Below are 10355 nucleotides of genomic sequence, written 5' to 3'. Positions count from 1 at the left end.
CCCAATCCCCACAGAAGGCCACCTCTTAAGTCAGGGTGGATCCTGGCAACTGTCTGTCCCGCTGTCCTTGTCCTCCTGACTGGACAGCCTGCCCCAGTCCTACTCGGAACAGACCATCTTCCTGAACACCATGGTCACCATGGAAGCAGATGGCTATCGGAAAGCACCACATCACGAGGAAGGAGTCCTGGCTTTGTCCCAGATCTGCACGGCTTTGGGCAAAGTGCAGCCCTGTTGCTTTCTAGGTTTTCTCCCCGTAAAATAAAGGGCTCAGGCTCCAGGGGCTTTCAAGTCTTCTCAACCCTTTCATCCATGCTATGGTTTGGGCTCTCCCAGGTCAAAGGCTCCGTGGCCGCCCTCCCACAGACAGAGCTCAAACTTCTCAGACTAGCAGTCTTCCAGGCCACCCCAACAGGACCTCAAACCACGTCCAGCCCTTTGATCACTAAGCCCTGCTGCCGCACAGCCCATTCGGCACCTGCACCTTCCCGCACAGCACTCAGCATCCCAGGCTGCCCCAGGCCACCACTTGGCCTTCCCGCAGCTTCCCACCGTAGCCAAGCCCCAGAATGAAGTGAGTCCCTCCTCTCAACAGTGAGACTTCTGCACAGGTGACTCACTGGACCCTGGGGAGCAGCTGTCAGCATCTACAGGAAGCAGGGGAGTGAGGAATTCCTGGGCTGATGGTGCAGTGGCCTTGGCACCCGCTTGCAAGTCCTGTGGGCCTGGTTCAGAAGCGCTGCGCAGCCTGTGTGGCTTTCCCAGGATCTGCCTGGGGCCAAACAACTCACAAGGAAGGCACCAGTGCTGGGCTAGGGACTTCCCCAGGTCCACTCAGTCTCCCTCCCCTCGCCCTCAGGACCACAACCTCAGGGGAAGGCGAGCTGTTAGGGGATGGAGTGTGGCTGATGGAGCTCTAGGTGGTCCGTCCCCAGCGCCTCCAAGGAAACAAAAGCAACTGCCAAGACCAAGGCCAAGGCCAAGCCCAAGCCCAGAGCCTCTGGTACTACCAGGAAAACACCAAGTGTGGCCACAGACGAAGCCACCCTACACCTACTCTTAAGGGAGCAGCAAGCACCTCATCCCTAGTCACGGGTCAAGGGTAGCAAAGCCCGGCCCCTGCCTCACCTTACCTCCCCTCCCCTCCCCTCCCCTCCCCTCCCCCAGGGCCAGGCAGCTGAAGCAGTCCCACCTGGGCCAACCCAGCAATCTGCAGGGCAGGTCACCTCCACTGTTGATTCTACCCAGAGGACATGAACATTTTTAGTTCCCCAGGAATGTCCGTCAGCCCACACAGGAGCCAGCTGCCTCTGAGATGAGGTCGCTGGATTAAAACAAACACCAGGTTTGCTATATAAGGACCAGAGGGCCCCTGGGCACCACCTTACCAGGAATCCCAGGTAGGCTCATTCCTCTTTATGTCTGTGTGTGCTTACAGGTCTGCCTTACTGTGTGCCCGCTGGCCATCTGCTTAACCTCTCTGGGCTCAGCAGACCCATTTTCACAAAGGGGAGAAGGACAACCAAGGTCAAAGGTCAAGGTCAGCTCAGGGACAGCGCTCTATTTAAAAGCTGCCTCAATCCCAGGCTGTCCCCTGGAGATCCTGCTGATTCAGCTTCATCATCAGGGACTGGGACGACCAGCACTGGGGTGGACACCCCAAGTGTTTGCCACACCAAGATTCACAGAACCTTTATTTCTCCCCAACCTTAAAGAGGGAGACCCTCCCTACTTCACAGTCACCACTCAGGTCTTTGAGTCCCCTCACCTGTCCGCTGGGCTCCTTCCCAAACAATTCTGAGGCACATCAAGGGGATGAGACAGGCAACCTGGAAACCCTCTCTCCCTCAGGGCTACCTGAAGCCATGTTCTCTGCGGGGACCATCTGCAGCCTGCTGCTCCTCAGTGTGCTCTGGGTGGACGTGGCCATGGCAGGCTCCAGCTTCCTGAGCCCCGAACATCAGAAAGCCCAGGTGAGCGCCTCCACTGCAAAGCTCACGTTCTGATGGGGGAAGGAAGGTCTTGCCCCACTTAGCAACAGTCACGTGACCTGGGGCAGCAGCTCCACCTCTCCAGGCCTGTGCCTCTCCCAGAGCACAAAAGAGGACTCTAGGACTGGCCTGATTCCGTTTCTAGAAGGGCGGGGGGGGGGGGGGGGGGCGGCCAGGGGGCTCAGGACCCAAACAGAACTCTCTCCTCTCCAGCAAAGAAAGGAGTCCAAGAAGCCACCAGCCAAACTGCAGCCCAGAGCTATCGATGGCTGGCTCCACCAAGAGGACACAGACCAGGCGGATGGCGCAGAGGACGAGCTGGAGATCCGGGTTGGTGCTTCTGCATTTTATGCATCTGTGGCTCTGAAGCAGGGGAAGGGGCCAGGATAGGAACAGGTAGCTAAGAACAGGGGCTCGAGGATTATAAATTATAACTATAAATCAGCACCGAGATAGCTGAGCTTTGCACTGGGCTCTACAAGGTTTTTGGTCAGAGAATATTGTCGCCAAGTACCTGCCACAAGAGCGTGGGAACGTGAGGAGCCCACCCCGCCCCAACTGCAGAGAGAAGGTGCTGGAGGTCTGCAGGCTGCAGAGGCAGCTGGTGAGCACAGAGCCAAGGCACCAGGAGTAAGAGCTGTGGGCGGGAGTGCTCCAGACAGAACCCTGGTCAGGGGAGCTGGCTGCCAGCCCAGGCTCTGGCACTGACCTCACCTGCAGAAAGGACGGAGCAGGGCGGGCTGGTCTTTGCTCTCACATATCTTGCACAGAGAAGGAAGACCTGAGACAGTTCCAGGCAAGGAGGGAGAACGGGATTTTACAGGGCCAGTTGGTGCAACCTCCCCAGGCTGGCTGGGGGTCCGTGCCCAGGGGGACACCCCTCTGGAGCTACCCTGGGATTCTTCTGGGGTACTTCCTGATGGCAGTTACCGTATAGCTGTGCCTGGAGCTGTGATCTCCTCCAACAACTGTTGTATTTTTTTTGTGATGCTGGGATCCAGCCTAGGACCCCACACATGCCAGGCCAGGGGTCTACCCCCGAAGCTGCACCCCAGCCATGGTCTCCCTCATTCCATGCCATTTAATCTCTACCACAACCTGTGGGGTAAGCAAGGTGACACTAAAATCCACACTATGCAGACAGGAAGCAGAAGTTCAGAGAGGTGAACTCACTTGCCCAAGGTGCCAGGGCCAACGTGGCAGAGATGGAGCCCGAGGTCAGGACTGGGTGCAGCCCCGCCCTCCTCTCTTCCTCCTCCTGGATCTGGCGACCACACAGGGAACATGATGGCCTAGGAGTGGCCTCTGCGACCTGAGAAACAAGGACGCAAGTCCTCCCCTCGGCCTCCTTTACCTGTTCCTACCCTTCTCTCTGGTCAAGGGCCAATGACAACCTCAAGCTCTCCAAATCCCTCTCTGCTCCTCACTAGGACCCAGGCGTATTCTCAGTCCCAGAGGCTCCTAAGGGAATGGCGTGAATCCTTCAGCCAAGCCCAGGAACCATTCCTGTGGCTCAGCCAGCCCCAGCTGGGGGACAGCCACCCAGTCAGCGGAGCTCTCTGCCTTAGTGCAGATGGGGACAGGGTCTGGAATGACATGAACATGGCCTTGGAAGAAAGACCTACCTCAACTAGAGCCCAAGCCAGGAATGCCCAGAGGGGGCTGGGGCAGCCCAGAGCAGCTGCTGGCCCTGGGTGGCCTTGGGTGGCCCTGGGTGTGCCTGACTGGGCCTCCCTCTGGGCACTGCCCTTCCTCTTCGAATCGGGTTTCAGACCTCTGCGACCAAGCCCCGCCTTCACTGGAGAGACAGACAACCAGGACCAACACTGAGGGGCTATCGCAGGTCTCATGCAGCCAGTCCACCTCACACCTGCCCCTACTACACCATCCCGATGTCACAGCAGCCTGGCATCCCACAATCAGCACCCCTCGATTCCCAAGAGGACTGCAAGGTGACCTGACCACACATAGTGGTCACAGGGGTAGAAAAAAATTGGTCTATCAGCAGGAGGGACAGGAGGGACCTGAAGACCCCAGTCCCTAAAGAAACCAGCCCTGCACCCCACTCAGCTTTGCAGTGAGACCAAATCTGCAGAGGGAAGGGGCAGCCATTCCCTGTGGCCACTCCCAGAGCCTCTTTCCACACGGGAACCTGAGCCCACCTGGTGTGGACTCAAGCCTGGGTGGGTCTTAGGTCTGGCTCTAGTCCTTGCCCTCGTCTGCCTCTGTGGCCTCAGGCAGGCTGTTCAGCCTCTCTGGGCTCCTGCTGTGAGGACTAGCCCGGGCTCCCTTCCAGCACTAAGATTCCATCACCCACCCATTCAGACACTGGGTGACCACCACAGCCAGGCACCAAGGTGACCACCAGCAAAGAGAAAAGTACCGTGCCTGCTCTCCAGAGAGATCTACGATATAGCCACAAAAGTAGCTCATTCCCATCTACCCCAGAGGGTGTGAGCCCCAGTAAACCATCCCAGAAGATGGCTTGGAAACAGGGAAGGAGGACAGTCTCCCCTCAAGAAGAAAAGATCTGGCCTGGAGCATCTTTCTGGGAAAAAGTCAGCGGCCAGTTTCATTTCCTGGGCCTGGGGGAGGAGCAGCTGGGGGAGGAGCAGGAGGAAGCACAAGGAAGCAAAGAGAAAGGTGGGGCCAGAACCTCAGCCAGGCTAGTGGCCTGCATGCTGGAAACACCCTGCCCCCCAAACCTCCCCACAGGCCTGACCACCACCAGTGATTCAATCTTGCCCAAATTATAAGGGGGTGGGAAAGCATTCTAGGAGACCCCTTGAGGCTAGGGCCAGGATCCATGAGAGAGGCTGGTGAACGTCCTCAAGATGGCAGCCAGGAGAACCCAGCCTCCTCCAGTGAGGGGACATGTTGGGAAGAGGAGCGGACGAGATCCTGACGTCCCTGCTCTATCCCCAGTTCAATGCTCCCTTTGACATGGCAATCAAGCTGTTTGGGGCTCAGTACCAGCAGCACAGCCGGGCCCTGAGGAAGTTTCTTCAGGACATCCTTTGGGAAGAAGCCAAAGGTGAGTCTTTTCCTGGGTCAGGTTAATCCCTTTGCCATGAAATCCTAAATGGGAGCTGAGCCGGCCAGAGCCCGCCTGCTGGGTGACACAAGATACCTCCTTCCCCAACTCTGCCCCTCCAACAGCTTCCCCAAATCCCTGCAGGAAGCAGCCAGGCTGGTCCTGAAGAGCCACACGGAGCAGGGTGAGCTCAAAGCCTTTGTCAAAGAACACCATGTTCCAAGCACTGGCACCTTAGCCAGCTCTAGGGCCCAGGGGAGCCTACATTCTTAAAGTGGCTCCAGAGCCCATCATGAGTGCATACAACCACCTGGTGTGACAGCATCTTGCCCATGAAACTGCACATCACATGGGAATTGGGGCCTCAGCTGCCTTCAGAAGAGGCTCCACAGCCAGATACGCAAAGAATTCTGGATTCATTCTGAATCCCCAAGTATCTGATAAAAGACCCCAGCTTGTCCCTGAGGGGACAGAGCACCAGCCTCTGGAGGTGCACATGTCAATCTGCCACACTCCTTCCTCACAAACATGCACCCCAACATGATGTAGGCAGGGGGTGCTCACCCTGCTGCAGAGACCAGAACCCCAACAGGAGACTTGCCCAGCATCACACTCCACACTCCAACACCACCTCCCAACTCCAAGGACAAATGCTCCCCATCCCCGTCACCACATGTCACCTCCCCCATCACACTGTGGAAGGCCAGCAGGAAGGCACCCTGGAGTTGTGACCCAACCTCTTGCTTTTCAGAGGCCCTGGCTGACCAGTGACCACCTCCAAGATGGGCCTGCTCTTAGCTTTCCTCCCAATCTGGCATTCAGATTGCTTCTGCAACGACCCCCAGTCCTCCTGTACTAGGTTTTGAGTGAATAAAACCTCACACTTCACTTATGCCAAATGTTCTAAAGGAGGATTTATTTCACACACAAAAAAGAAAAAATTTCATATCTTATTAGAAAAAAAATCTTTGTCCACGGTCAATGGGAAGAGAAAAGAATACACCAACGCCCAGAAACCCAAATTAAACCTGCCCCGTTCAAGCAGGTCAACTGGAAGAGTGTGTGACGGGGTCCTAGAAGAGGAGGAGCAGGGGGAAGAGGGGGACAGGGCCTCGCGCCTCCACACGAGCGCCTCCTTGAGGCTTCAAAGCTGCACTGGAGCTGATCAGCAACCAGCAATGTCTGTATGAACACACAAGCCTTAGGAGACAGCGCGAGTCGACTCCCATTTCAGATCAGTCACAGGGCGATTAAAACAGGACCATGAGAAAATTCCAGAATATACCTGAAGTTAGATATCAAGGAGGTGCTTAACAATGCCTCTCAGGCCTGCCAGACAGGGCTGGACTGACCTCCCCTCCTTCTTCCCCAGGCTTGGACCAAGGTCTGGGCATGGCTGGCCATCACTTGGCTTATGTCATTGGCACCAGGTAGCTACCACCAAACACTGCCCCAAGTCCAGCTCATAGCAGAGATGAGCCCCAACCCTTCGATCCCACCTCTTCCACTCAAGACCCTACTCTCCCCAGGAGGAACCTCACCGTCGGTCACGTTCACATTCATGAGCTTCTGAGGGCCAATTTCCCAGTGCTGGCGACAATAAATGGGCCACATGAGGGAGGGAGACAAGACCCTTCCAAACTCCCAATGCAGATGAATGAGCCCCAGGGCACTCTGCAGAGACCAGGTGGGGGTGACATGCACACACTGCAAAACTATGACAGAGGGCTTAGGGGCCATGTCCTGCTCCAGGAACACCCCGGCCACCCCAGAGCCAATGCCATGGCCACTGGCAGACAGGGCAGGCCCTCACTCTGCAATCCAACTGCCACCCCCACTGAGGAACCATGTGGCCCGTGCATCCTCATCCCTCCTATCTGGGAAGGCCCAGGAACCTGGGGCTCCAGCACCTCCAGCACCTCCCAGCCCATCCAAGTGCTGACACAACACAGCGTAGAGGCACGCGGATCCTGTCCCTGCACCTCAGCCCAGCACAGCGCCAGGCGGCCTGCACACAGGACAGCAGCTGCCATGACGGACACACACATGGTCAGTAAGCCCGCAACAAGGCCAGCACACACCAAAAAAGATGTCCTGTTTCCACCTTCCCCCATCTCTCCTGCCCCAGTCTTGTTTCTGTCCCCTAGACAGAAACACACACACCCTCCCATCTCCAGGAGAAGTACCTAGGTGCCTGACCCAGTGACAACCAGTGGCTTCCGTCACTGTCCTTGCTCCCAAAAGCATCTGTCTCAGCCTCATTAACAAACATGATTTGTCATAAGCAGTTGAAGGGACTAGGGAGTCAGCAAGGTGGCAAGAGGGCAGGAAGAAGCAGAAGTGGAGGGAAGGGCCTCCCCCACCCCGAGGGCATCTGAGCACTGACACACTAAGCCAGACAGCCCCGGATCTTGCCCATAGCCCTCCCTGATGTGGCCCCAGTACGGTCCAAATAGCCCAGGAAATCAACTGACCTGGTGAAAAACCACACAGTGACTGGGCTTGGATGAGGGTGGAGGTGGGGACCTGGGTGGGGACCCGGCCTTGGGAGGACTGCTGGTCACCTGATGTTCCCCTGCCCCTGCAAAGGCAAGACCTTGCCTCTGCCTCCCCCACATTCCAGCTCACTCCGCCACACCCAGACTGGGGCCTCTCGGCAGGGCCAGGAGGCCCCAGGTGGTGCAAAGCTGAGGGCTTTGGACTCGGCCAGAACAGAAGGACCAGCCCCAAGATCCAGACCTACACACTGAACACCACAGGGTACCTGGCAAAGGCTCAGGCACAGAGGAGGCACTCAGTGACCCCAGCAGCCACCAGTGACTTGCCTGCCCTGCGCCAGGCACCACTCTCATGTCTGCGCAGATCAGCATGATCTCAGTTCACCTTCACAGCCAGCCTCTTTGGTCAGGCTGAAAGTTTGGAGAACACAGTGATCTTCCCAAGGCCACAAGGCACCTACAGCAGCCTCTCAGGTGCAAGTTCCTCCCATCTGACTCCTCCAATTCCAAGTCAGCGTTGCTTCCTGGTCCTGCTGCTGGTATCACTCTAACCCTGTTCCTATCCTGTTCCTATGTTAGTTTTCTTAAACACACCTCATGGGATTTTTTTTTTTTTTTTGGTACTGAGAATTGAACCCAGGGGTGCTCTACCACTGAGCCTCACCTCCAGCCCTTTTTTAAAATTCTGAGACAATTTCTAAGTTACTGAGGCTAGCCTCAAACTTCAGATCCTCCTTCCCCAGCATCCAGAGTCACTGAGATTACAGGTGTGCACCACCATGCCCAGCTCTTCATGCATTATTTAATGATACCATCAACTTAAGGGTCTCTGAAGTGGGGTGTAAGTACCCCTAGGGTGAGCAAGACTATGTGCTCAAGAAAAAAATATATCCATGTGAAAAAATTTCTTTTCAGGTGTGGTAGCACATGCCTGGGATTCCAGCAACTGGGGAGGCTGATGCAGGAGGATGGCAAGTACAAAGCCGGCCTCAGCAACTCAGCAAGACCCTGTCTGAAAATAAAAAATAAAAAGAGCTGGGAAAGTGGGGCTGAGGTTAAGCAACCCTGGGTTCAATTCCCAGTATGGAAAAAAAAAAATGTTTCTTGTTTTGTGATCAGTACAACAGGGCACATATTCAACTTACCACACACTGAGAGGTGTTCGCTCACTCTCCCATGACCATGCACCAACAGAGGTGAGGCGCCCGCACTAGGCAACCTTCCTGAACCCACACCCTCATTAAACCACACTGAGGAGCACTGACAGGGACCAGTGGGGCTGCTGTTCCATCGCTGCACAACCCCTTGGCCATTCGTCCTTATTTAATACAAATAAATGATGTGAGGGGCTGGGGTTGTAGCTCAGTGGTACAGTGCCCGCCTTGCATGTGTGAGGCACTGGGTTCGAACCTCAGCACCACATAAAAATAAAGATATTGTGGAAAAAACAAATAAATGATGCGAAAAAAAACATAGTGCCAACAGTAAATGATCAGCATCAACCCCAAACCCACCCCATAAAGGAAGATGGACACACCAGGAGAGCCCCAGGCAGACCAGCACTGAGCAGATAGCCGAACATGTCTGACTGGGAAGGAACAGATTCAAAGTCACAGAACATGCTGGAAACACATTGTGGACGATGTGTAAGGTGTGGCTGGAGCACGGGCACCAGCCTCCCTGGAGCACTGCTGGGGAGCCTTCCTCTGCACGAGTAGCCTTCCCTCCTAGCCACGAGCTATGTCCAGGAGCACCAGGAACAGGGGTTGGGGTACAGCTCCAGGCACAGCACTGGCCTGGCAGATGCCAGGCCCTGGGCCGATCCCAGCACCCAAACAACAAAGCCCACCAGCAACACCTTCATCCAACTGCCTGCCAACACTGAAAGAGAAGTTCCTCCAGCTTTCCACCAAAAGCACTGGAGAGACCACCTCATCACACCCCCGTCCTGGAGTTTCCCTCCTCCACTGCTCTCCTTCAAGTGGGGAACGTCAACTATGTCCTCTGCACTGCTAGGAAGTCACAACCTGTTCTCACATCCGGTTTAATTTTACAGCGAGGCACGCACGGACTTGGAATGTCTCCCAACATCAGATGCCCAGGTCACAAAGCCGGCCAACACTGGGCTAATCTCTGCATCACTCAGAGAACTCTGGATAGACGTGGACAAACGGGACTTGGAGAGAGGATCCACCACTTTATTCCAGAAAGAAATGGCGAAGTAAGGGAGGCACAGAGGCACCCTGGCAGCAAGTAAGAGCCATCAAGCCAGCCACCCACCAACAGAACCTAACACAAGGCCAAACCGCCACCAGCCCCACAGAGATAAGGTTTCACCGTGTGACCCGCGTACACAACAGTCCCAAGTCCTGGGAGAAAGCGGGCAGACAGCATCCTGTGCTCTTCCCCGGCAGGGGACCGAGTTCAGAGACATCACACAGTATGCCTCACAAGCAGGCAGTGCTGACTTACAGGGGTTGTCCTTGAAGGACGTGGCTATGCTGCTGTTCACCTGGATGATAATAAAGCCTTCTGATAGACTTGGCAGCCCCCTAAATATTTCCAACAAGCAACGAAGGCCCCCCAATTTCCCCACACTGGCCACTTTGAGGCACAAAAACACCGAGGAGATGGACACCGAGGCCTGCTTCCCAGGCCAGCTACTGTGTTGCAACGGTACACATTGCACAAAGGAAATAGTAAATCCATCCCCTTCAGCTTACAGGTTTCAGATGTGCCTTCGAGAAACACCTAGAGGAATCCACAGTAAGGAACTGCTTGTACAATGTAAGCTTCCAATAAACTGCAGATAAGGGTGAGGACCCTTTTGAA

General features: G+C 55.6%; 1 protein-coding gene across 2 annotated transcripts; it reads left to right on the top strand.

Moving 5' to 3' along the window:
• Window positions 1-1206: 1206 nt before the first annotated feature.
• Ghrl (ghrelin and obestatin prepropeptide) lies at window positions 1207-5894 on the top strand. 2 transcript variants are annotated; one of them, XM_077793481.1, is made up of 5 exons: window positions 1207-1973; window positions 2205-2321; window positions 3764-3943; window positions 4917-5025; window positions 5777-5894. In XM_077793481.1, the coding sequence occupies exons 1-5, from the start codon at window positions 1866-1868 to the stop codon at window positions 5794-5796; spliced, it is 534 nt and encodes a 177-aa protein (XP_077649607.1). In that variant the 5' UTR covers window positions 1207-1865; the 3' UTR covers window positions 5797-5894. The 2 variants fall into 2 exon arrangements, with proteins under 2 accessions (XP_077649607.1, XP_077649608.1); XM_077793482.1 differs by lacking the exon at window positions 3764-3943 and having other exon boundaries at window positions 1211-1973.
• Window positions 5895-10355: the final 4461 nt, after the last annotated feature.

The sequence above is a fragment of the Urocitellus parryii genome, chromosome 16 (genome assembly GCF_045843805.1).
Source record: "Urocitellus parryii isolate mUroPar1 chromosome 16, mUroPar1.hap1, whole genome shotgun sequence".
Lineage (NCBI taxonomy): Eukaryota > Metazoa > Chordata > Mammalia > Rodentia > Sciuridae > Urocitellus > Urocitellus parryii.
This window is presented reverse-complemented; position numbering and strand designations above follow the sequence as displayed.

What these genes read in the sequence shown, in the direction of transcription:
- Ghrl (XM_077793481.1), top strand. Translation starts at nt 1,866, where the DNA reads ATGTTCTCTGCGGGGACCATCTGCAGCCTGCTGCTCCTCAGTGTGCTC. An exon ending in CCGAACATCAGAAAGCCCAG is followed by an intron (nt 1,974 to 2,204) that starts GTGAGCGCCTCC and finishes TCTCCTCTCCAG; the next exon opens with CAAAGAAAGGAGTCCAAGAA. An exon ending in AGGACGAGCTGGAGATCCGG is followed by an intron (nt 2,322 to 3,763) that starts GTTGGTGCTTCT and finishes ATCGGGTTTCAG; the next exon opens with ACCTCTGCGACCAAGCCCCG.